The sequence below is a fragment of the Orbicella faveolata genome, unplaced genomic scaffold (genome assembly GCF_042242905.1).
Source record: "Orbicella faveolata isolate gen_17 unplaced genomic scaffold, um_ofav_v1 contig_34, whole genome shotgun sequence".
In the NCBI taxonomy this organism is placed as follows: domain Eukaryota; kingdom Metazoa; phylum Cnidaria; class Anthozoa; order Scleractinia; family Merulinidae; genus Orbicella; species Orbicella faveolata.
In genome coordinates, this window is record NW_028301563.1 from 23118120 (window position 1) to 23145616 (window position 27497).

At 38.2% G+C, this 27497-nt stretch overlaps 1 protein-coding gene across 1 annotated transcript; it reads right to left on the reverse strand.

Moving 5' to 3' along the window:
- Positions 1-239: 239 nt before the first annotated feature.
- Positions 240-27209, reverse strand: LOC110057183 (adhesion G protein-coupled receptor G2-like). Its single transcript, XM_020763767.2, has 20 exons — positions 26847-27209; positions 26699-26766; positions 25505-25691; positions 24222-24442; positions 14862-15070; positions 13172-13231; positions 12287-12470; positions 11787-11915; positions 10928-11003; positions 9480-9591; positions 8413-8465; positions 8145-8271; positions 7085-7188; positions 6883-6985; positions 6545-6695; positions 5600-5684; positions 3830-3896; positions 3160-3236; positions 2764-2890; positions 240-1764 (listed from the first exon to the last, which is right to left on the reverse strand). Exons 2-20 carry the CDS (start codon positions 26757-26759, stop codon positions 1486-1488), a joined length of 2412 nt encoding a protein of 803 aa, XP_020619426.2. The 5' UTR covers positions 26760-26766; positions 26847-27209; the 3' UTR covers positions 240-1485.
- Between the last annotated feature and the right edge of the window lie 288 nt (positions 27210-27497).

A 27497-nucleotide genomic window follows, 5' to 3' on the forward strand; every position in this document is an offset into this window, starting at 1 on the left:
CATCTAACTATCGTCTAACTTTCGTCTATCCACATTCGTCTAACTTCATTCACCTTCAGCTAGCTTCATTCACTCTCACATATCTTCATTCACATTTATTCACCTTCATCTAACTTCATTCACATTTGTTTGCCTTCATCTGACTTCATCCATGCCACCTTCATCCGATCTTCACAGACTCTCATCCACCCTCATCCACCTTCATCTGACCTTTGTCTAACCTCATTCATCTTCGTCCATTTTCATCTAACGTCAACCATCTTCATGTACCTTCATCTAACTTCATCCTCCTTTATGCAACTTTGTTTAACTTCCTCCGACTTCATTTACCCTCAACTAACTCCATTCACCTCCATCCACTTTCATCCACCTTCATCTAACTTCCTCCATCTGACTTCATCCACCTTCATCAGTTCGCCCAGGTGAAACGAAAGCTCGCCTTCCAACAATAAATAGTTTACAATACGAGAAAATTCGTCTACGGATCTGAAGGGCAGATTTGTCTCTAGTGAGCATGGATGCTTTTATAATCTTGAGTAGCAGTTAAAAAAAATAGCCACATTGCTACATTCAAGTAAGTTAATGAAACATCAAGCCTATTCCACCTCAGATACTAACTTCAACAGAATTATGACGTCAGGCCTGGAACGAAAATTTCCAGAGTGGGATTACTTAATTCGGATTATTTCAACTGGAGCGAGTGTCCTGAAAGCATTCTTCGCGCTAGATCATGTATGGCATTTAAAAGACAACCTGCAATTCAAACTCTGTTCTTAAGCTACGCTGTAGCGGTAGTAATTTTTTTAAAAGGAAATTAATACCTTCTTTTATGCTAGTTTTGAAATAGGCAAGGCCTTACATTTAATTGGCTTACAAATATCTGCCCTTATTGGCTTACAAATATGTGCCTTTAAGATTTATATTTTATTCTTCATCGATGTCTAATCATAGTCAATTTCTAAGGGCTGAAATTTTGAGACAGGGTTCGATGGGTTGATTTTGAGAAACACCACATGAAAACTACTTGTGCCCAGTCTTTCCCTTAGCACTCGGTCAATCATTTTGGCTATTTATTAAGCTTTGTATTGTTCAAGTGGGTGAAAGTAATAGTAAAACACTCAAGGAAACAGCAATCACAGAACGGAAAATTCAAATGTGCAAGTTAGACTCTTACTCCTTCAAAACTGTAGCAAGCCAGCTTTGAGGGTGGCTTTTACTGGGTGGTGTATGAGCATGAAATAAGCATGCGCATAAGCAAGAGCATGGTCACGAATATCGGCAACAGAGTTAGATCCAGAAAGGTGCTGTTAAATAACACCTTTCGTATGCAAAATCTTTCCATAAGACGCTAATTATCAACATTTTACTCCGTCTCCGTACGATGCTCTTCCCTAAGTCTATGTTGGTCTGTTTAGTAGTGATAAATAGGCTCTAAATAGGAAAAACGTTTTCAGTACACGTCACATTTGTGTGACTGCACAGAACTTATACGTTTACTGGGGCGAGGCAGCTTCTTCTGGTGTCCATTCTATCGGAGTTGATTGGCGAGATCTGATGCCGTCTGAACATTGGATCAGGACTCTCTGTGCTGTTACACAGGTTACCCATGGCATGCTTTTCCGACCATGCGCTTGAGTTTTCTGCCACTGAGCGAAGGCCCGGGAGGTTGCTTTTCTTTGCGATTTCCCATTTGTGCTTCTTTCGAAGATACGCGTTGCGAAAATCAGTACTCCGGAGAACGTGCATTATCAAGATGAAGAATCCCTGAAGAGAAATGTGCTTCGTTTAAGTACATTGTGAACGTAACCTTATAGAAAGCCAAAAAAGTTATTCGTTCTTGTTTTTTATTTACTCAGTAACATTATTGCTTCAATTTCCTACAATAAGAAATATACATATATGTGAGCGCTTCCTGAGAAGGACTCACTTCACTCAAGAGATCGCTACTAATGGTTTGACTATATTCTGGCAGACGGTCTGCCTTCTCCTACCGATTATTTGGTAAATCCAACTTAGAGACATCATATTCATTATTCTACTAACTCAAGTAGGGTGGCCTTCTAGCCCAGATGGAGAATTTTGTTTATCTGATAGAAAAACGAGTCCCAGATACAGGACTCGTGACTTAAGACTTTAAAGAACGAATTAACAAATTGACGTCAGTATTTTATGCGTCTGTCCTCTTATTGATGATAAATTGCGTCCTAACATTGTCAAAGTGGCTGTGGAACCACGAGCCGCAGGCGAGTGGTTCCGCAGTAAACTAATTTGCCGGCTAAAATGGCTAATTTGCCCGCTAAATGGCAGTAAACTAATTTTCCGGCTAAAATTTGCCGGCTAAAATGGTCAAATGCCGGGAACAAATGAGGGGAAAAGACGCCGTTAACTTGCCGTAAACAAAGATAAGTGAATTTTATTCAAAATGACGCGAACATTGTCAATAGCTTTCTCGCTTTTTGATTGGCTACTTAAAAAATTCCACAAAATCTCATTGGTTAAAAAGGTGACAGTTTGATAGCTGCAAGTTGAACTTGAAAGATTGCGTAAATTAAAATTTTATCCGTCTGTTCTCTTATTGATGATAAAAATGAGCCAATCAGCGCGCGAGAAATTAGACAGTTATTGTGAAAAAAAAAGGTTAACACAATACTTTATTATAGAACCACTTCTGGACAATAAAACTGTCCATGAACATGATCATGCTTTTTTGTCTGTTGTTAATAAATGTCGAAGAAACACCGAAAAATAGGACTTCCTCGTTACCTGAAGCGAATTGAGGATAGTAAAGATGTACTGAAAGACAAGTCCAGCATCCGTCACGGCTAAAATACCAAACACCCAGGTCATTCCCAGTAGAGGAAACAGAACTGCACATGCCCTTAAACCTTGCCTTTAAATACAATAAAATACAGCGTTAACATAAAAGTGCTTTTGCATTCAAAAACGCATGATAGTTCTGGATTTTTTATTTATTTATTTATTAAGCTTCGGCCTACTATTACACATAAAGGAAAAGAAAAAGAAGAGGAAGCAAAAAAAAAAAAAAAAACAGACAGCAAAACAAAACAAAATGGCCAGGGGAGCCGCTACAGCTTAGCCAATTACAGCGGCCCCCTAAAGATCACAAAGATTGAGGAATAAAGTTTATAAGCAACTTACTTGACGTTGGAGGTATCTTTTTTACCCTGCATCTGTGACATCTCATACACAACGCGACAAAGAACAAAAGAGTTTATCTGAAGGATTAAGGAAAAAAAACCCACACGTAAGAAACGGGCAACTCAAGGATAACTCAAGAGCTTTGTAGAAATCAATTATTTAAACATTAAACATTGTTCTCAAAATTGCAGGCGTAGACAAATTAGAAATGGCTAAAATTAAAAGCTTCGAAAGGATTTGTAGATATCTGCTTGCTTATTTTAGTACACTTCTTAAGATACTTTGATCTCAAATTCAAATGTTGTGAAGCCCATAACCCATAACCTGATGCTGCGAGGTGTCGAGACCATACTGATATCATAATGGGAAAAGCCGTTGAAGTTAGCTTTGTTATTTTAAAGGAATCGAACAGGATTGAAACAGTTTGTAAAATCTACAATTTTTGGATGATACGGTTCATCAAATTTCACTAGTCCTCTAAGCAACAATCAAATGTTGATTTTTTTTCCAATTGGACACTCCCCGATGTTGAAAGGGGTGACATTTGATATGGCTGTTATTACAAGAATCGTCGATGAGTCATTTTCTATTGAGAGAATAATTTCTTTTTTATTCAATGAATAACTATATGCTAACTGGGTTCATAGAAAAAAAAAATCTTTAATTTTACCAGGCAGACCACGAGCACTGGAGCGGCAAAGGTCCAAACCAAATTATTTGAGAATGAAACCCAACAGCTGCAAAAACAAGATGCGATATGAAAAAAAAAAAAAAAAAAAAAAAAAAAAAAAAAAAAAAAGGAACAAACAAACAAATAAGAAAACAGTCCCATTTCTGTTTTTACGATTGGTAAAAGACATTTTCTATAACGTTTACTTAGTCCTTAGCTAGTTGTGTTGTAATATTTATCTACGGTTTAGTTACACCCTAAAATAATCTTCGTTGTTCAGTTGTCAAGCCATTGTTTTGTAAGCTTGATTCCAGTCCAGGGGCCAGAATTAAAAAGGTAAATGGAGTCGTGCGCTAAGATAAATGTCAACAATTTCTTCTCAACAGTTGACAATTATAGCAACTGCAGCCGTGTTGAAACAGATACTTATATAGTGATAAGTTAATAAAGATGGTGAATTTTAAGCTCGGTAATGAAATGTGAAGGTGAATTAAGGTGGCTGAACACAGTTTTTGATACCTGTGTTTCATTCACCTTTTTCTCTAAAACCCTTGATCCCTCGGTCGTCAAAAATGGCAGCAAGCTAGTTAACAACACAAACTTTGGTTTTTTGATGGTTAAGCTGACGTATTGCCGTTACCATGGCAACATGAATAAATATAAACAGGCCTTTAAAATCGGTTTTTTTTATTTGCAGAAAATCTAGTCATTAGATTTTCTTTATAATTTGCATGCAACAAGCTTGTAACGATTCTCACAAGTTACCACCATTTTGCTAATAATTTAACAGAGAGATCTTTAATTATCCCTTGTTGAAGGTTCACTGGAATATCTAGAATTTCCTTTGTTAAAGTTCAATTATTTTCAATACTCCAGTTACTTATTTCCTAAAGTATTTTCGGGCCAAATTTCGTGAAATTCTAATGAGTGGTTATCGAGAAATTGGCGTATTTCCGAGAGTGCAATTTTCATTCAATCGCAAGTTTTTGACTTACTACGCATGCGCTGCATTTAACTGGGTTCTTTCGGTAACAAAGAAAAAGCTGAGAATTGCTGGGCTCTTTGCATCGTTACCTTTTTGTAACATATCTTTGTAATAAAAGACTAAAGCCATCAATACGCCGCGTTCAATTATAGAGAAAAATAGCACAGATACTGCGGGTGTTGAGTAAATAAAATGATCGCTGTATTGACGGCATGTTTGTTTTTTTGCAATCCTTGTGCGCGCGCTGAATTGCATCAGAAAAGCGCGCGCCAAAACTGTGTTCGGCCACCTTAATCAACATGACACGAGCGTGGGACAAAGAAAAATTCTGAGTCCCCGACAGGAATCGAACCCATGACCTCCCGAACACCGGGCGGGCGCTCTATCCACTGAGCTACGAGAACTCATGGAGAGCAAGGTCATTTAACTGAGTTCATATATGACAGGTGTCCTGCATACTGCTAGGATCCTAACAGTATGCAGGACACCTGTCATATATGAACTCAGTTAAATGACCTTGCTCTCCATGAGTTCTCGTAGCTCAGTAGATAGAGCGCCCGCCTGGTGTTCGGGAGGTCATGGGTTCGATTCCTGTCGGGGACTCAGAATTTTTCTTTATCCCACGCTCGTGTCATGTTGATTAACTCACCTTCACAGATACTTATATTTATAATTAGGAAACATATCATCCCAACTTGGTCGGCCTTGTGAAACCGGCTCCAGCCTGAAAGCCAGTAAACCTACTGAGCTTTCTCTTGTTGTAATTTAAATGGTCAGATACTTACTAGTTACTATGCACATAGCTTGTAACTCCGTCTTCTGTGCTAGAAGCGATCAAAATTGAACACACCACCATAAGCAATGGGAAGCCTGCCAGAAAAAAAATCAAATTAATTCACTGATCAGTTCTGCGGGATTTTTCTCGTTACACTGTGCGTATAATCATCTAATTAGTGGAACAAAATATATTATGGTGCGATGCTGATTTGATGACGAACATGAAATGTTTTTGCAATCATACAACAGGTGGAGTTTTGTTGAATCTAAAGCACGCTCTTATTGGCTGATTTATTTATTTCTTATTTATTGTTAGTTTTTTTAATTTTGCAATAGCTCAAGGGAAACAATTCTTACAATGCAATTACGAACAGCACACTCTTTAGGCTACCTACAGCACTATACTCTACTTACATTATATCGCTCTAATTATTTACATTGTTTAAATTAGTTGGTTTACGTTAACGTGGCAACAGCTAAATGAAATGTCGCTTGCTGGTCAACAATTGAGCAATTGTCGCTCGATCTCCCACTAACTAGAGGCAACTTTTACCTATTACTTTACACTTAACTATCAGCTGAGGAACAAAAAAACTTATTTACTACTCCCCAGCGACTCAAACAGTCACTGTAGATTTCCCTAAAACATCGATGTTTCTCTCGACTTCCTTTCGAAAACATCGAGAATCTTGGGAAATCGAAAACTAGCGGTTTCCTCGGGACCAGGTACTATCATTCACTGTGTATTTTGTTCACATCCTCATTGCTACATACTCATTGCTTACTTCGCTATGCCATTTTCATCGTTTGAATTAAAAATGGGTTGACTGTGTAAAGTTGATTTATATTTAACTACATCCAGCGATTGACGAATCACTTCTCGTTTTCCAATGATGCTTAATCTAGCCATGAAGGGCAGTCAAGCAATGTGCTAAACAAAGGTTTGCACATACCCCAAGAAAATCCATAGAATAGCTTCATTTTTACAAGAGTGTTGAAAACTTTGACAACCATGAGGTACAAGTAGATTCCCTCCATAAGCATCCAGGCAAATCCGACCAGATAAAAATAATGGATAGACACTGCTACAAAAATGCAAGCTCCCTGTGAAGGAATAATATTATTGGAGAATCAGTTTAGCTCTTCGACGTTAGTTAATAAACAAAAGAAAAACGAACAAAACAAAGCAAAGCGAAACAAAGAAACAGCTGAACAAACAAACAAACACACAAAAAACACACAAAATAAGTATTGGATGGTAATTGGTTAATTTTTATCTAGATGCAATTACCTGTTTTGATGTAGCATCAATTCCAGCGAGGAAAATGATTTGTGCCACGGCTATGGCTATGACTAGATTGAGTCGTATCTGACACTGCTCCTGTATGAAGTCCCTGTAGAGAAGTTCAAGACAAAGCATGTTAATTTACACGGAAAAACCACAGAAAATGTTTTCTTAGTGGACTTACTATGATAATGGAGGGTTTACTTACATCAAAACCAGATAAGCGAGAACAGTTAAAGTTTCACCCACAAGCGACAGACTACAACCAATATAAGTAATGACTTTCAAGGCGAACTGATGTCTGTCAGGAACCTACATGTCAGGAAGAAAAGATAACTGGACTTCAGTGCAATTTAATTAGGGTCCCTTAGACTATCTGCGATCCATAATGAAATATATAATATATAAGTATAAATCTACTAGCGTTCTATCATGAATGACGTTCTCTGATTGGCTACGCTACTCACTATCTATTCTGTGATAGATAGTGAGTAGCGCAGCATTGTGCCCTTGTAAACAAATGACGGCTCCTTCTTGGCGTTTTCGAAGTGTCTGTGAAGAGTATGTAGATAAAATTGTAGATTTTAGATTATAAAATTTTAGATTATGCGTGATAGTTGACGAGGGCGCAGCGATAGAAATCTGGAGCTCATTATCTAACTGTTTAATATATGATCCAATCAAACAACAACACTTAGCCAGCGGTCAACTTAAAAAAAAAGCATACGATCTTGATGAGGTCACAACATGTGCCCGCGATATGGTCTCGCGCGATACTGGTCAGCGGATACCTTGTTTCGACAGGTGTCAATTGACCATAACATGGACGCACAATATCAAACTGAACGACCTGGTCGACTATTAGCTGGAGTGTGGCCGCCATGTTGCGTCGTCGTCGTAGGGCGCACGCGCCCGGGAGTCATGCCGCTATCCATGTTGATCGTGAAAAAAGAGTTGCATGGTTTTCTAGTGCTATCCATGCATATGGTTCTCTTCCTTATGGTACTCCGCTTGGCGGCCTTTCGGGCCGACGGAGGCCCGCAATTATGCATTAAAAGAGGTAACCAAAAAATAAAACTGGATTTACTGACCAAGATCCTGCCCCTACAAAATGTCGTAAACTTTTTCGTAGGGTTAAATGATTAAAATGCTATTTGTTGATTAACACTTCTCTCAGTCACATTTCCATAAACGTATTTAGAAATAAAGAAAAAAGATGTGAAAAAACGGCAACACCATCAACAACAAATTTAGAAGGATTTACTCACTTTTTTTCCTCCCACTTGCAAAAGAACGGCAAAGTTCGTGAGATGATTACAACTACACACAACGTTATTGTTAGTTTTGGTGATCAACGTGCATCCCCTGTTTGACCAGGAACCGTTGAATCGACTCCTGTAGAAGAAACATGCAAATAAGTGATTACCAGGTAGATTTAAAGTTTTGGACCTGGAGAAATCAAGATCATAATCAATTTAACTTAAACATATGCATGTCAGAACAAAAAAATAGCTGAAGTAGATACTAAAAATGTACCTGATTTCAAAGTCCCAGAATACACAAATTGGCGTATCATCAAGTTTAGAAGGCTTAAAGAAAGAAAACGAAAACAGTTTCAATAAAGGGAATGTGAAAGGGCTAAATTATAATATAGCCTACTTTGTATGGATTTAGAGTCAATTTTTAAAAGACAATTAAGAAATAAACTCTTTCTCGTTACTTCTTCGCTTATTGTAATTGTTATCGTAATTCATGGTAATTTTATGGTGATTGTACTTCAGTTTTATGTCATGTATTCTAATTTTAGTTGAGTAACACCAACAAAGAGCCCACCTGGTGAGTATTAATAAAATTTGAATTGTATATCGAGGCGCAGTGGCCTCATGGTTAGTGCTCTCGCCTCCTTGAGCGAGCGGTCCGGGTTGTGTCGTGTTCTTGGGCAAGACAATTTACTCTCACAGTGCCTCTCTCCACCCAGGTGTGCAAATGGTTACCGACGAATTTAATGCTGGGGGAGGGGGGGGGGGGGGGGAGGTAACCCTGCGATGTACAAGCATCCCATCCTTGAGGGAGTTAAAATAATCCTAGTCGCCCCATGCTACAGAAATCAGGATAATCTCCGGCCTGATGGGCCACTTGGCCCGTGTGCAGACTTGTGTTGTATTTTAGAAAATAGCCCTATGTAAATAAGCGCGCTTATTGGTTTAAAGTAGTCTTTCTATTTAACAATTAGATTATGAGCTCGAGATTTCTATGACGGTTCAGACCTGAATTTTTTTCAGGTTTTAATTTCACAACTGCTTAAGTTAAGTGTATAACTGCGATGATCAATCAGGTCTTCATATCTTTCTCCTTAGTTCAAATATATGTTATTTCATATATTCAAGTGTATGTACAATTATGTGGTACGTCAGGGTTTTTTCCCAAGCGGTTATTTTTCCTCTGCACCTCATCATATCTTGGTTGCTTCTACTTAAAGATTATCCATTTCAATTCCAACATTGGTAATCCCTGAATAGAACAGCAAAGAATAATACAAAGCCTTTCGTTATACAGGTAGTCAATGGAAAACAATAAAAGCAGTGGCCAACATCTCCACTCACCTCTTCCAATGTGAACGATATAGTAACGTTTTTTGGCAGAGGAGCAGACAAGTAAGGATATATAGAACACGCGATGACTCGGGTTTGAAGTCTTGTATTTTTCAGTTTCTTCCTAATACATTTAAGAAAGAGAGGTGTATTAGCAAACAATGAAAGAAGCTTTTATTACTTTTTTATTTCTACATCCCTGTACGGCTGGAGACTCAATTCACTTAACTTAAACACAGAGCGATCCTATATAACGAGTCTGAGGTGATCAGCCTGCCAATCACAAATCCCAACAGACGACCAATGCTCCCATTTGATTGGCTTATTCACTCAGGTTTAATTTTAGCGCGATGCCACAAAATTCTGGAGAGCGACGGGTGTAATTTTCTGTTCTATTTTACAAGTAAGCAATGCCTTTTGAACCAAATGAACGATAGCTTCAAGAGAAGAGTTTACAAAGAAAATTGACTTTAAAATTTCAACTTCATAATTTTGTTCTCCCACTTGCGAAAGCCTATCGTATGAATTTGAGCTGTTCACTCAAATTTATAAAATGTCGTGTCTAGTTCTTTTGATGCCTGCAGAATGTCTCCTTTGAGGATTAAGAGAAATAAGTTTGGAAACTAAAACTCGTAGGAAAAAAAAGATGCAAGCAGACTGCGAAGGTAATATATTATATCTACGGAAGTGTGGTTATGCTTCGGCCAGTTATCTAAAAGAGAGTCCATAAGGTGAACATTGGCTGCTGTTTTACTCTTGCTGCTAAAATTCAGTCGGCCTTTTACGAACGCAATTTTTGTTCCTTCTCCTTTAATTTCTTACGTCAATATTCAGGCGAAATCTCACTTTGCCATTTTTCTCTTGTTTCTTCGTAGTACTTTTTGTTTCCAATTTCTTTGCTCTGAATATAGAACATTTTGAGGAATTACTCAGCGTTGTTGAATTTGCATTTTGTTTGCAATATCATAACGCTCATAATCTGAAAATTTTAAATATCCCACCAAAATCCGTCTGTCTTCACAGCCGGCCTAACTACAATCACCTCTTACGAAATATGTTTTCGTTCTCGGCATGCTGAGATAAATGGAAACAGATAGCTCGTTTATCGCAGGCATCAGCTTTGTTATTTTAGTTAGTTGTGAAATTCGAATGTTCCGTGAAGTGACGAAGAAAATTCATTGTTTTTGTTGTTCTAAAGTGTTGATTTAAGTTTCATTTTCACTTTGTTTTTATTATTTACCTTATATTATTCTACGTGAATGACTCCGTTGTTTTAACGAAGAAAACGATGTTTCTCCACGACTTCTATGTTACACGACCGTTATTTCGGCTTTCCACCATTGCTCAAAAAAGCCAACAAAGTGCTTCAAAGGTGGCGTGTCCTTGTCTTTTATAGGATCGCTCCGTGTTTAAGATGAGTTGCCCATGCATGTTTGATTCCCCCACTATCCAATACATACCCATCAAGGAATGAGTGACTTTCATCTGGGAGTAACTTGTGCATGTCTTTATATAATATTCCAACCACAAAAAATTCTGAAGACCAGAAAAAACAAATTATGTCACAGCTTTTCGTTAACAGAATAAGACGATTGCTAAAACGTACATCGGCAACAGCAGAATCCCATCACGATAATAACACTATCTCTAACCTACATATGAACTCATGTTGAATGATCTTGCTCTCCTTGAGTTCTCGTAGCTCAGTGGATAGAGCGCCCGCCCGGTGTTCGGGAGGTCATGGGTTCTATTCCTGTATTCCTGTCGGGGAACTCAGATTTTTTCTTTGTCCCACGCTCTTGTCATGTTGATCAATTCACCTTTCACATTATCTATAATCGCTTATCTTATTTTAGTTTATATGCTACATTTTTCGTTCAAACAGGACCCCAGTACTCATATACTGAAGGGTTATCCTGTATAATTATGATTATTATTATTATTATTATTATTATTATTATTATCGTTATCGTTATCGTTATCGCTGTCGCTGTCGTTGTCGTTGTCGTTGTCATTGCTATTGTTATTGTTTTGTTATTATTGTTATTATTATTATTATTATTATTATTGTTTCAAGGATTGATTAAAGCTGTTGTCTTGTCATAGGGAAAACGTCAAAATGCTTCTATAATGCTTTTATTTTGCTTCGGTGATTACCATATCCTGGATACTGAAATGAACGCTCACAGATCAACCTTTCGAATCCCTCGCACTAACAAACTCTTAAATCCGATTGAGCGTTTGATTTGTGATGATATTAACCCTCGGACGTACAAAGTTTTGAAAAGACGATTTACTCTAAGAGGCTGAACCTTATACCTTGTTTTCCAAAGAGTTCTGCTGGTAGAACTATCCTTCCATTTCCATCACCAAAGTGTTCTCTGTCGTCCTCCGACGGAAACCATACGTCATTTTCATGACCAACGCTTACACTTCGAACCTCCATCACTGGAAACATCAGAAAATGTTATAAATTGGATTAGGTGGAAAAGCTGGTGAAAATATCCTATTTGTCTCTTAATTGGCGCCTACCTCGAACATCCCCCTCCCCCCGGTAAACAAAAAAGGTGGAAGTCGGTGGAGCCTCCAGTAAATAATGAGGGAAGAACATGGCTTGCGCGAAACTCCTAACTCAAAATGTATACATATTTTGTTGATATGACTGTAAATATATCATAATCATTCAATTTGTCGGAGATCATGACGTACCCTGAAGAAGTAACACTTTTGTACAGCCTTCGTATAAAGGTCCTTATGAAAGCTCGATAGGGTACCGATTTAATGTAGCGGACCATTTTAAAGTTGCTCTAGTAACTCACCAAAGTGCCCTCCAGTGTTAATTATGTTAGCATCGGAGGTTCTATTTGTCGTTAGATGTTTCATCGCGTAATTTAAAGCAAATGTCTCAAGCTGCTGGGTGGCTACCAACAAATTTGTCGCTGTTTTGTAATAGGAACTGTCATTGAAATATGTCAGTAGCCTTGATGTTTCATTCACGGCAATCTAAAAAAGTATAGGCACCAATATTAAAATAGATTAACACTTGGTGGGGTCTGCAATTAAAGTCATTGGCCAATTAGAAAAAAACAAAAAAAAAGAAGAAGAAAAGACGGCGAGAATGCGTGACGGCTGGCACGATAACAATTATACCATGAATTAATTTAAATCTTACCTTGAAATTTCCCAAATATCTAGTCCTGTTCAGTGCGCCTATCGCTCTGAAACCTTGTCAAGCTAGATATGTAATAAACGAGTTCTTTTCCGATAGCAACACGAAAACTAAGCCGTCGAGGAGAACGTTGTCTAAAATATGTAAAATTCGGTCATCTCACGTTATTTTGCATGCAGAGAACATGTAAAACATGTAGTAAGATGCAAAACGCGCCTGCGCCTGTTCTGTTTGATAAATCGTTTTTGGCAACGTTCTCTATACCATTTGCCGAAGCTCTCTAATAGCATGAAGAAACAAGGAAATAGACCACTCCTGCAGAGCATGTATATGTTTCACAGGGAATTTGTTAGAATCATTATACAGCTAACTGGGCAGATATTTTGGGTGTTCATTTTTTCCGCCAAAAATACTTACATAACACAATCCCCCTGCCAAGGACACATTTTTTCTAGCCGTAAATAACCTTTGACTGGTCGACGAGACAATCAGTGATAGAACTAATCCCCTGGGAGAAAGGGTGACAGCTAGTTACCTGCAGAGAATCTTCTTCGTCAACACTGAGCTGCTTCAATTTGATCAGATATTCTGTTATCTTTTAATTCAAAAAGAGAAACACAATATTATCAGGTGATGTGTATACCAAACGATTTTTTTTTGACATTTATGATCGGTGGTTATCGAGTTGGAATTCCAATTTTTGGAATCGAGTCCTTTTCATGAACGATGTATGTATACTGCCATATACCTACACCATTATTATTTCCTTCAATATTCAGGTTTCGATGGCAAGAGTCAAAAAAGAAAAGAAGTACGATAGGTTTCGCCGCTTGTATGTGCCCAAGTGAAGGAAGAGGATGAATATATAAACGGATCAAAGCTGTGTACCTGTACATAAATTGAATGATTGACAAATATCAACGACGAGTGTTTTGTATTTCAATGGGATGGGGCAAGAGATCTGTCTGCAGTGACTTAATAATGGAAGTAAGACTGAGTGGAGTCCAATTCGGTCTGTAATCATACGAGTGACTAAAGAAAAGCACAAATTTTCTCAAAAACTTTCTTTTTCGCCATAAATCGGTCCAATTGACTATTCTTAGTCTCTAACGAGCAAAATTTGGCTCGATGGAGGAATTCATACATTTTTGGTTAACAAAATCGGAGGACCGCGAAGTGGGAGTCCGATTTGTTAATCACGAGTATGATTACAGACTGAATTGGATGACACGATGTCCTGCTAACAATTAATCATAACCATTACAATTTCCCACAATTTGAAAAATAACTTTTAATACTGAGTCATTTTTAAATATCATAATTAAGAATTTGGGAATAGCCTGCAAAATGACTGTCAAGTTTCTTTCAAAACAGTCATCGGAAACTAAACCTCCACAATTTTACAAAGTCAGTCTCTTGAATTGGTTACTATAGTAACTGTAATCAATGTTGTGATTGGTGGATTTAGTGAAGAGGACTTAAAATGATTGGCTCATGTAACTGTCCGATTACAGGTGTCCGATTACAGCTAACTGTCCGATTACACTGTCCGATTACAACTTTGCAGATAAAATAGAGCAAAATACATCAGTTTATGCACCAATCACATTTGAGGAAATTGTAATTGTTATGATTAAGCTCGGAATCGGAGACATATATTTAAAGATCAGTTCTTCAAAGCAACAGATATGAAGGGTCATTGGCTTTCAAAGAAAAAAAAACATATCTTTCCCAATTTACTGGTACATTACATTTGCAAGCGGGAGAATACTGCGATTAGGGGTGGTGAATGGTAAATGTGAAAATTTGGGAGAAGGCGAGACTAGCGTTTTTCCTTGCGAGCCCGAGACAGTTTGACCGCTTCAACTGCGAGACCGAGACTTCACAGATGCGAGCTCGAGACGTTGAGGTTCTAAGACGTTCAGAAGTCATTTAAGCTTATATAAAAGAAATAAACTAGTCGGTACTTTGAAACTTTCTTAGCCTTGAAAAATAGTGAGACTCTGAGACAGCTTTGTGAAAAAAATCGAGACTGCGAGACGCACATAACTGCTAAGAAAAACGAAACAGCGAGACCGTGAAATGCGGCGAAAACTTTGTGAAACCTAAGGTTTTTAAAGGACCATTCGCCACCCCTTGTGATTGCACCCTGTAATAATAATAATAATAATAGTAATAATAATAATAATAATAATAATAATAATAATAAAAAACACGACAATCACCTTTTCCTCTAGATCTGCACTTGTTGGTAGCGTGTTTGAAATACTGGTGGGCACAGGTGTAGAAATACTTATTTTTTTTGAAGCCAAAATCTTAGTCGTATCTGTTGCTTTATTTTTAAATGTTGCTGTCACTTCAGACATCAACCTTGTAGCCATAGTCGTGGGTCGTATTTGTGTTGATTTCAACTCTGTCATACCTGTTGATAAGGCTGCAAAGGTAATCGATATTGTTTTAGGAATGGTCAAAGACTGAAGTATACCTTAATTTTGCAATGGAATTGAAGGCGCTAACACTTTGTCTTTTCTCAGTGCCTAAGCCGCCTTCAGTTAGTTTTAGGACATCGTGGATTCTCGGCATCCTTTCGTGCATTAGAAATTGTATGACGATAAACAATGTATGACTTCTAAAAGTTTATGAGCGTGCACGAAGATTGTAAAAATGCGCATAGTAAATTAAGTATATTTTGAAGGAATTTAAACTGTATTTTAGTTGTTGGATTCGTTCCACGAGGCCTAGGAATAGGTCCGAGATGCGTGAATGTGTGGCTTACCCGTAGTATTGGGAAAAAGCAAGATGGATCGCTGGTTATTATTTAGATTAACTCCCCAATAAAGGGTTTGAATAAACGAAATTTTCCCAATTGGCTATGATTTAGTTTGATGTTGCATGCTTTAGGGATTAGCTTAAGTGCTAACGAAGAGGTTTCGTTGCAGAGGCAAGAGAGAATCAATTCACATGATTTCTTTCTTTTCTCTTTTTGCTTTGAACACCGTATTATGATAAGATGTAAAAACAACAGCAACAACATTGTCAACAGCAAAACAAAAATTTAAAGAAACAAAGCAAAACGAAACGAAACAAATCAACAAACAAAACGAAAAAGAAAAAGAAATGGCCCACGAACAACAATATTTAAATACGTGTAACGGATTTTCCATGCAAACCTTGGCCTGCGTTTTGTTCCATCGAGGCATAGTTAATGGAGCGGGCGGGAAGTGGGGGTAGGGCTGGGGATGGTTATGGTTATGAAACCCGACAAAGATTTTTGTTGTATGCTTTTGTTCGGTTTTAGGTCTTGACCGTGCACAACCGCCTGAGCAACTAGTCTGCGATAAACCGGTTTTTTGGTGTGCAAAAAGAACGCCTGATCGCAGGCTCCCGAGTAACTAGCCGATATAATCGTTTCGGTTTCGTAATTCACGCATCAATCGTCACTCAATCAATTAATCAATCAGACAATCAATTAATCAATCATTTATTTTAACACGTTTCGTCGAGGAGCTAAGAACTCGTTAAAAATACGAACGTGTATAAATTAAAAATGAGAACGATAGTGATTACAGCCAATAATATTATTCTATTCTAGCTAATAATATTATGCTATTTTAAAACAACTTAAGGTAATTCCTCTGAAATAAAGGTGACAATAGATTTTTGTTCAAACTTTGTCCACTGAATATTTATCATATGATTACTTCAATTTTGAAATAAAAAAGGGGGGGGGGGTGCCCATGCTCATTAAGGAGCAGTGAGGCATTGAAAATGCCCCATTTTGGCATTATTTAATGCTTATTATAAGAACGCATTCCCAGTAATTGTAAAATCTTTGTGAGCCCAGACTCATAAGAACACGCATTAAACTACAGTCAATACATTGTGTTGGACACAAATAAACGTTTTAAGTTTGATTCAGACAGAAAGCTAAATCCTTGATTAAAAATTTGAACCAAATTTCTTGACGTGGTTACCGACTGCCAAATAGAAAAGACCACAGTGTATCTGCTATTTTTCTTATTTATTCAATTTTCAGCAATAGAAATTAGATCAGTCTTTTCTCACGCAAAGCTTATGATTAGTTGATTACAATGACTGGAAAAAAAATTGGGGTGCCCGTGCTCGTTGGTGAGCTAGAGCCATTTTTCAACTGACAGAGCTCAATATCAAGGCAAATCCGTCATGTTTTCAATGTGCGCGTGCACGAGCGCGCGCTAATGACGCCATAAATTATGCGCAGTAAGGATGCGCAATGCAAATGTGAGGAATGACCTTAAGGTAATTGCTCTGAAATAAAAGTGACAATAGATTTTTGTTCAAACTTTGTGGAATATTTATCATATGATTACTTCAATTTTGAAATAAAAAAGGGGGGTGCCCATGCTCATTAAGGAGCAGTGAGGTATTGAAAATGCCCCATTTTGGCATTATTTAATGCTTTTTATAAAACCGATTCCCAGTAATTGTAAAATCTTTGTGAGCCCAGACTCATAAGAACACGCATTAAGCTACAGTCGATACATTGTGTCGGACACAAATAAACATTTTGAGTTTGATTCAGACAGAAAGCTAAATCCTTGATTAAAAATTTGAACCAAATTTCTTGACGTGGTTACCGACTGCAAAATAGAAAAGACCACAGTGTATCTGCTATTTTTCTTATTTATTCAATTTTCAGCAATAGAAATTAGATCAGTCTTTTCTCACGCAAAGCTTATGATTAGTTGATTACAATGACTGGAAAAAAAATTGGGGTGCCCGTGCTCGTTGGTGAGCTAGAGCCATTTTTCAACTGACAGAGCTCAATATCAAGGCAAATCCGTCATGTTTTCAATGTGCGCGTGCACGAGCGCGCGCTAATGACGCCATAAATTATGCGCAGTAAGGATGCGCAATGCAAATGTGAGGATTGACCTTGAGGACTGTGCCTACTTTTGTTAGAGCGCACACGTTCTACGTATCACGCAAGGCATGGTTCAAGTGCCACGCGCGCGCTGGGTTGACATTAGGAAGCTTAAGAAAACCACGACGGCAGCGGCAACGTGGCTAAACAAAAGGTTTGATGAGCCGAATAATGGCTGTGCGAGTGCCTTATAATTCTTGATACATTTCTTTGCCGTTCTCTGCCTAACAACAACGTGAAATGACCGAATTCTGCGTTGTTTGGAGAACGTGAACTACGACGGCTAGTTTTTTTAATTTTTATTTCAAATTTATCGCTGTGCCCCAGATTCAGTTTTCGTGATAGTATTGACAGCGAGAAACAAAGTAAATGACGTTAGGGTATCGCGAGATTCGTAGGTAAAATATAAAATCATTTTTTAATCGATGTTGTCGTCGGCGTCGCCGTCGTGGTTTCTTAAGCTCCCCATTGACGCAATCTACTACGCCAACAAGTACGCGACTAAAATGAAAGCAAAATTTCCCTACTGCGACCAAATGAAGTTTAATGAACCTGTACTTAAACCAGGAACACCAGAATAGCAGCATATCGCTAACTACTAACTGTTAACGTCTTCCAGCTGAAAACTAGCTGTTATCTGCCGAAAATTATACTGAGATCCAACCGTAAACGTGTACCTGCAGATGGCGTTGTGCGCGCACAAAACAAATGCGAGATGCGCAAATATTTTACTTACTGGGGAGGTGACAGGAAAAAATGTAACGAGCACCGTAAAAGTTTTCAAAAAAAAAAAAAAAAAAAATCAATGACTTTAAAAACCGCGTGGTTACCGCGACATTTTATGTTACGAAATGGAAGTGACAAGCCTATTCAACACGTGATTAGTTTCTGGTTGTAGCAAAAGGTATTTATAATGGTAATTGAACTAAGTGGAGTGCAATTTGTATAGGTAATCATACGGTTTTTCTCGTTCAATTTGGAATTAATTTGCACGAGTGAGATTTTCAAAAAGCTGAAATCGCACGAGCCGCTTCGGCGAGTGATTTGAAATCACAAGTATGATTTCAGACCAAAATTGCACGACACGAAGTTCAATTGCCACTTTATTAGAGCCATTTTGAAATCGCACAATTTTATCGCCTTAAATTTTAGATTTTTGGTGTATTGTTCCAGTAGCCGGCTTGTTAAAAAAAGCGGAACCGGAAACGCCTTCACGTCTCATTTAGTGTGCAAAACGATGTCATGTGACGAAAACTCATTCGAACATGACAAAGAAACAAGCAGTTCTGAAGTCAGAACGAAAATAGCCTACTTCAGGTATAAAAGTTCAATTCTCGTCGCCTGAATCAATTATGGAAGGCCTTCCTTTCTTCTGTGGTTGAGACTGAGACTTTTCATTGTTTTTGGAGAAGGAATTTGAAGGTGCATATCCTGTGTAATTCTGCGATCGATTTCTCCCTCGAGTGCACGATGCCCAGTGGATTGTGCGTTTTTTTTCTTTTAAATACCGTTCATTGGCATGATTTAAGGGAGTCCAGCTCGTTATCATCTTCGTTTCTTTTTGTGACCTCGGCGTAGGACTCAATACTCAGGACCTTGTCAAGTTCTTGTTGCGCCACTTGTTTTAAGATATTTCCAAGATGGCGGGACTGGCACCGGCTTCGTAAGATGTTCGTTCATTCACTATTTTGTGCAGTGTGGCGTATTTTGACTATGTTTATTCACAGCGACAGAGTTGAGCTCTTTTGTTGCTTCGTTTGAAACTACCGGAAACCTGGAAACATCTACCTTCTTGAGATGGCTCTGAATTTGTTGTTGTGTGGTTTTCGTTTGTTTACGTTTTACTGGACTCGGTATCATACAGATCTTGAGCAGATGTTGAAGAAAAATCGCCAAAATATTCGTCAAAATGGACACTGAAAGCTGGAAACTTCCATTAAAGTAGGTCTTCAGCCTGAAGGAGCTCATAATCGTCATTCAGAAACTGTAACTAATTAAATTCGTCAATTTTTTTGGAAAAAAAATACAATAACAACAAAGTTTTGGCTATACTTGTTGCAAAATTCTCCACACAATAGCTTTTTGCCTTTCATTTTCCTAAAATTTTATCGACCACTTTAAACTAATCTTGAAATCTGATTGGTTGTTTTGTTTCACTGTCTCATTCTCATTAGCTGAGAAAAAGATTCGATTTAGAGCAAAAAATAGTGCGATTCGTGAATAAATCGCACCACTGAGAGCCAATCAGATTGCAAGGATAACCAGTGATCTCAAAATGGATTTAATAAAGACTGTATTCTAGCTGAGATAGAGGAAGGCTGTCAGAGACGCTAAAAGCGCTGTTGCAACGATTTTGTCATTAAAAACATACCAAAAATAGTTTTTATGTTACCATTTATCATGTAGTTTTCAGATCTTTATAAATGTGTTTGCTTTTCTGTATGTGAAGGCGAATTCTAAGGAAATTTGTGAAGAAATATCCTTTCCTTCTTCATCAGAAAAATGCTGATATCAGCATTTTTGTTGAGATTCAAGGCTAATTATCTCGAAAAAAAATGCGTGGCTACCCCATTTTTCTTAGTGGATTTCAATAGCCCTGGCAAAGATCTACTTTTTCCACGTGGTCTTAACCTGGGGCAAAAACCTTTGTATTTACTAGGCACCGACCTTAATAGATATATAGAGGCTATTTTATGCCCGCGCGGGGATACGAATTTTATCTTCGAGTGTTCAACTCGATATTGACCACTTTCTGAAGATTTCCGAAGATTTTCCGAAATTGTTTCGAAGGCCAGACGAACGCTTTCAAACATTTTCAGAACATTTCCGAACGTTTTCCGACGATAAACGAAGATAGCCGAAGATTACCGAAGACGACCGAGGATGTTTCGATCATACATCGACAAATTTAAGTGTAGCTGAAGGCACAAAAGAAAAATGTTATCAAAAAGGAATGATATCCCTACAGTGTGAAAGATAAAAATGGTATCTTCACTGCGCGCGAGAAAGATATGATTTTTCAGTCAAAGGAAAAATCCTGGTATTTCACTAGTGTTTATATAATATGAAACTGCAATAAGCGTAAAAAACTCTCTTGGCCTTTAATAAACAACTCCACAAATCAAAACGGCGTGGTACAAAGAGTGTGTATACGAGCGGCGTAGATGCATATAGCGTGGATACAAACAGCGTGGGTTGAAACTAAAACAGTAAAAGAACAAAAGTTACAAGTTGCGACTAAGCTAAATTCGAATAAAGAAATAACAAAACTGCAAAACGAGGACTGTGAATTACACTTACATTGTTTCGGCCAGAGAAAACTGTTGTGAAACGGACTGCGAATAACGCGAAGAGACTAGCACGAAAACTAAATAGAACTGCGCTAAGCGCGGACCAAAATGAACTGCCCCAAAACTGTACTGCAAAGCTATGATATGGAAAATACGCTAGGACATGCGGAAAATAAAACTATAGAAACTTAGAAAGGCGCTAATGAAGATGAAACAGCAAAGAAACGCTAACGAGGGCGCGAAAACGGACAGAAAGGAATAAACACCTAAATTGACGCAAAAAAAAAGACTAAACAAAAGGACGAAAAGAAGTATAAACTAATTTGCGTACGCAAAGGAAAAACAAATTACGCAAGAACGAATAATAGAAAAAATGTTACACTTGGATCTTACATAATAAATAAAAATTAGCAATAATACATAATATATAATTTGCTAAGCCTTAAGCACGACAAAGACATTTTGCACGGTCGTGAACCTTCCAACATGAATCTTGTCTTTCTTTGCTCCTTTGATGTTTGCCGGGTTTCATAACCATTCCCTTCTTTTAGCCTTGGTCAAGCTTTTCATCTTCTTAGCGAGCTTTCCTTGCTAATCAATTATGTAGAGAGAATTTATGAATTTACTCAGGTTGGAGAGCATTTTCGTGGAAAGCATACGTTAACGTACACGTTTATAAATGTAAATTACGAGCGGACAACAGACGTAAACATATTTAGGTATATATCCGTTAACTGGCGTACACGTGTGAACGGGGTTTTAGCGCTTTGGGGCATATCCTTACTATGCGTTTACTTTCTACATTTGCACAAGGTAAAGAAAAAACCTTTAAGCTGAACTACATTCACATATGCAGGTATTTTTCTGGTCTTACCTAACACCACTAAGTCAGAGGCCGATCTTGAAGCGGTGTCACTTTGAGGACGAGATGACACGTGACAGACCTCCGGGAGTGTGAATAGTTCGATAGGTAGACTGGGTACTAGTAATTACTAGTCATTATTTTCGAGTTGTTTCGTCGGCCATTGCTTCTGGCGTAGCTCACGCAAGCCAACATACCTAGACTCGGCTTGATTGCACTGAAGCTAGTACGCTTTCGCAAGCCTCATATACATTGGCCTGAAACCCAGTGCGGGTTGCACCCACAAGCTCTCATGAGCCAGTATTCTCGCAAGCCAGATTAGGGGACTCAGTTATTGGTGTTGTTATGCATTTAAAAAAGCAATACATGTCGACATTACGAGTACAAGTTAACTTGTGTAAACAGTGCCGAGCTTAGTGAGTTAAAACTCACATATGACAAGGCATTGCAAGCTGCACAACAAAGGGCTAAATTAAGAGATTGTTGTGGTGTTATGTCCCACGGGGACAAAGAGCTAAATGAATAATTATTATTAGGAGATAACTTAAGTACGCAAACAATATCCTGCCATAAATTTCCAACTTAAAATCTATAACGACTTGTTTATCCTCTCACTTGTAGCAAATGAACTCCCAGATACCGACATATAAAAAACAACATTCCAACTGAATGGAATAAAACCAGGAGCCATAATCGGGGACGGAGACCGTAAGTCTCGGGATTCGCGCGCACCTATGATATGGGACAATTTTTCTATTTTTAGAACAAATTGCGCCATCCTGACGTCATATATCCGCGCGGATTCACACACATGTCAGGGGCTCTCGCGTGGATGTTGTCACGTTGCGTGATCAAATGGTGAGAGTTAGAGATTCTCTTGCGTATTTTTCACAGCGATGGCAAGGAATAAGGCAGGGAATACGAACCAGGACGCTTATGTGTAGTTTAATGCTCTGAGCTAACGGAAAAGGTGGGTTTTTCAGGGTCGAAAACAAGACTTCAATCTCGCGCTGGGAATGAATAATAAGATCTGCTCACGCTAGTTGTAAGCTCACGCGTATGCTTAAGAATATAGCAAGAAAACTCTCAACTCTGGTATCGAGTTAATTTGTGAGTTTCTCAGACAATGTTTAATCATAACCAAAACCTGTTTTGATGGTTTCTTATTGTCTCTGCTTGTTTGGTGAGTTTGCAAAGGTTTTTGAAAGGAAAGTCTGACGCGTACAATTAGCTCATTTGCATAGTGCAGCTCGTGCACTTTCAAGTCCGAGTCGGTGTTTTCAATTGTCAACAAATCTTGACAAAGATTTCTTTCGTTATCTTTTGTGTTGAGATGCTGCAACAAATTTCACGAATGCAAAAAAGGCTACTAACATCATGTGTGTTTCTTCAACATAAACATAGTGAAGTTTTACACTGCGAAAATGAAAATAGACAAGGAGTTTTTATAACTCGATCAACAAAATCGAAATCGTTATTCCAAGTTGATTAAAGAAAGCGTCATCGTAACTTTGCTGATTGTTTCTGCTTTATTCACATATTTTCAGCTTAGCTTTTAATATGTTCTCAAACATTTATCAATCTTAAACATATTTAAAAACTATAGAGCTATTGTTTGAGTTCGATGCACGCCGCTGTTCACACGAAAGTGCGGCGGAAGTACAATTTGTCATGTTTACTGACTGTACAAAACACGCATCGGCGGGCGCTCTCATTCATCGACAACAGAGAATTTACTGGATTTTTACACGAATAAAACTGAGCAGTATCTACGGACGTAAAGTTATTAAGCCTCGATGAAACATCAAGCGTTGCTTACAATTCAAGCGAAACTCAAACTAGCAATTATGTTGTTTTACTTTTCGGTCGCGATAGACTGACAAGCGTGTGGCAAGAGGAGCTATGAAACTATGAAGTCCTGAAGCTCTGCTATATCTAAATATATCCAGCTAGTTTTTTGCTGTGTAATGGAAAAGCTGTTAATCTTCAACATATGTGAAATTTAAAGTGGAGTAATGTACAGCTCATGTAAAAGAAGCATCAGCCGGTCGGAACACAACTTGGTCAGCGATATATATAAGCTTACAGCGGAACATACCTAAATTCGACACTGTCTTACTTCACTCAAACTGGAGCAGCTTACGACGAAAATACTTAAGCAAAACTCCAACAGACGTAAACGCGTTGAGTTGTGGGGCAAAAACATGAAACATTTCGGGAATTTCGGACGCCATTTCCCCCGCGCGACATCCGCAAAAATCCTCGCAGCATGCACGCGCGTGTGCCGCAGATGATGGCGCAATTTGTTCTAAAAATAGAATTATTGTCCCATATCATGGGGACAACCCCAATACTTGAATGGCGCGCGCTTACGGTCTCCGTCCCCGATTATGGCTCCTGATAAAACTAAGCATAAGACCACAAGTACGCATTGCGGACCTATTTTTTAGTCTAGACATGTTGAGCCAATGCTAAAATGTGATAGTTTTAAGTTGTAAAAATCTTTAATATCAGTAAATTAATTCTTTACCGTCAGATCTCTCGCAAACATAAGCATGGTTTTCGCTGCAGGTTTCAATTTCCAGAAATGTGCCGCTAGTGACCAAGAAGCAGTAAACTTTAATGGGGCCAGTCTCTACTAGATTCCTGGCATCGTCTACATGTACGATATTGTACATCTTCGGTTTTGCTGCAAATGGCACTCCAGTATCACTCCATCTCCACTGCACTTTTCCAGGCACTTTGTCATAACTAGAAAGATTAAACTTCTTTAACAAAATAATATTTATATTGACATAAACTGAGTGTAGTAATTAAAGTGATTCCTCAATATTGCATTGCGCATTCCTACTGCGCACGATTTTCATGCCATTAGCGCGCGCACATGGGCGCGTAAGGTTGGTAAAGTCTGCACACGAACCAAGTGGCCCACCAGGCCGAAGCTTATCCCGGTTTCTGTAGCATGAAGCGACTGGGAGTATTTCTACTCCCCCCTGGATGGGATGCCACTCCATCGTAGTGCTACCCCTAGCATTAAGTTCGACGGTACCCATTTATACACCTGGGTGGAGAGAAGCACTGTAAAAGTAAAGTGTCTTGCCCAAGAACATAACACAATGTCCCCGGCCAGGGCTAGAGCCCGGACCGCTTGATCCGGAGACGAGCGCACTAAGAATGAGGCCACGGCGCCTCCGACACATGGGCGCGTGCACGTACATAATGTAAGAGATTTCCCTCAAGCTAAGCTCGACAGCGAAATAAATGCCCGTTTTCTCTCAAACAAGCATGGTGACCTATATGTTTTACTACATAAATCTGGGGTAAATATTATCCTCTTTAAGTTAAAAAAATTAATTGTTCAGAAGGAAAAAAAAAAGGTATAGCTAAAAGAGCGCACAAAACCGTTACTCAAGGATGCAAATTATGACCTTGAAAACAACGATTGGAGGAACATTTTGAATCAGTGTCATTTAGAATTGTGTGATTTTTCCATAGATTATATATTACCTTGTTCCAAGTGCCCGAGACTTTCTGCTTACCAAGATTTTTTTCAAGTATTGCTTTAATAACTTTGTTTCCAGCTACCGCAAAAATTTATGGTGAACTGATGAAGTAATTCACGTAATTAGGCATAAGTGGGGTAAGATTGGCCTGTTATATCTCTTTAATGAGCATGGTAACTTATCATTTTTATTGCATTTCTTGAAACAGTGCCTAGTAGGGAACATTCATGGAAAGTTTCAAAAACATTGTTCGGCAACTTTTATTTCAGAGGAATCACCTTAACGGTAACAGTGGAAACGTATTACTTACAACACCTGTAGAGCAGTCCAGTACTTCTCTAAATTACTATAACCAGAAGCAGTTTTCGCCTGAGTTAGTTCATCCAGCTCGTTTATCTTTGCCAGATGCTTGTAATTATATCCTTGACATGCTACATGAGCTTCACTGTAACTTTTTGAGTCTGAAAAGGTTTGATACTCCACACTGCTTGATAGACCTGCATGAGGAATGTTTGACAACGCATGCGCTCAACATTACAACATCTACTCAACCATGTTACAATCGATGCTATAAAGATTGGCGTGTATTTAATTCAAGTAGAGATGCAATTAAATGACTTTACTTGGACTTATCATGCGAACAAACATTCCGCGATTTACCCTATTGTTTACGTTATTAATGATAGATATCTACCTGACAGAGGGATCTAAATGAGACCTACCTAATATAACTAACAATAGACGGATCGAAACTTACATATGTAGAAGAACCAACCAACGACTGTTAAACAGACCAATAAGTTTCAATGAACTGGAATTAAAACACCACGACTGACAAACGCGGTGCACTTGACTTTGAAGATAATTTCCGCTCATGTTGCCGAAACGTCAGTCACCAGCAATAGTTCTTTTCAAAACTTCCCTCGCCCAGAAGATAAAACTATACAAATTGCTTTTTTCATGAACACTTGAATCTGTTGTTTTGCTTTAGCAAAACGCGAATAATAATAAATTGATTCCTTTTATTGCTTTACCATCGGAGACTCGGAGCCAGGAGCTGTTAATTGGGGGTGGAGGAAGTAAACACCGCAAAAATTGAAGCGCAAGAGTTACTGTAAATTTTCTTTGCGTCCATTTTTGTGGGTTTATCTCGTCCTAACTGAAGTCACTGCCCCTGGGTTTCAGAGGCTGATTTGTTTATACTTTTCAACCTTTGGTTCAGTGAAAGGCCCATTTTAATCAGTCTACATAAACAAGCCACCAGTTCGCCTGAAATGGACTCACTTATGTTACCCTCGCCAATAAAGTCTACTACTGCTACTATTCTGAAAATTTAGTGTTTACCACTATTTTTTGCAACATAAAGGAATACAAGCGTTATGGCGTGAACACCCAACCAAGTAAATAATCATAGAAATTGCTGCCAGTGAAATATTTTAAAACTGAAGGAAAATGCGCTTTGTTTAGGCTTAAAATGTAAAGAATTAATTATTTTCATACACACCGCATAAAAATACCAAGATAGCACCAACAATCAGCAGGTGGGTGAAAAAAATCTCCTTCATTGTGGTTCTGAAACAAAGTAATAAATGTGGAAATAAGAAAGAAAACCAATTTTGATGCATGAGATGGGTCACGCCATGAATCTTTACCTGATGGACGCCTGCCTTTGGGCATGTTTAAAAACGAATACGTTCTTCTAAATGGCGGTACCAAAATTGTCGTACGTGAGAAAACTGCATCCGTCACCAGTGCAAACAATTCCTCTAAAATAGAGCTGAGAGGAAATTATTAAAAATGCGGCTTTAGAGTTTTCAGAGTAGATCCCCTGTCACATCTTGTCACTTTGGCGTAAGTAATTTAATCCTCGCCAAAGATCTATCGAAAAAATACAATGAAAGAGACTGACCACAGAGCCACTTCAGTCTCCACTGTCATACTGAGCTTTTTTTTTTCTTTTTTCTTTCGTTTATATCATGTAAAATATATGAGTGAAAAAAAAAAAAACAAAAAACAAAAAACAATGATTTTTATTGCATCGTATTTTTTGTTTGGTTGATATTAAATGTTTCATTTCCCATCATCTTGCAATAGGACGGCCAAAATAAGAACTTTTCATCTCTTGTTCAAACTATAAACCTGCCCGCAATGATTCTGCTTGAAAACGACCACAGTTTTACTCTTCTTTTGAACGAAATAGCCTACAAATTAGGAGGAAAGTTATCAATACTTTCGTTTTCTGAAATAAAGTGGCAACTCGTAAGCAGTTCTAGTTTGCCAGGAAATGAAGTCTTCACGTTATC

What these genes read in the sequence shown, in the direction of transcription:
- LOC110057183 (XM_020763767.2), bottom strand. Translation starts at nt 26,759, where the DNA reads ATGAAGGAGATTTTTTTCACCCACCTGCTGATTGTTGGTGCTATCTTG. An exon ending in GTGCAGATCTAGAGGAAAAG is followed by an intron (nt 13,232 to 14,861) that starts GTGATTGTCGTG and finishes TTGAATTAAAAG; the next exon opens with ATAACAGAATATCTGATCAA. An exon ending in TTCTGGGACTTTGAAATCAG is followed by an intron (nt 8,272 to 8,412) that starts GTACATTTTTAG and finishes TTTCTTCTACAG; the next exon opens with GAGTCGATTCAACGGTTCCT.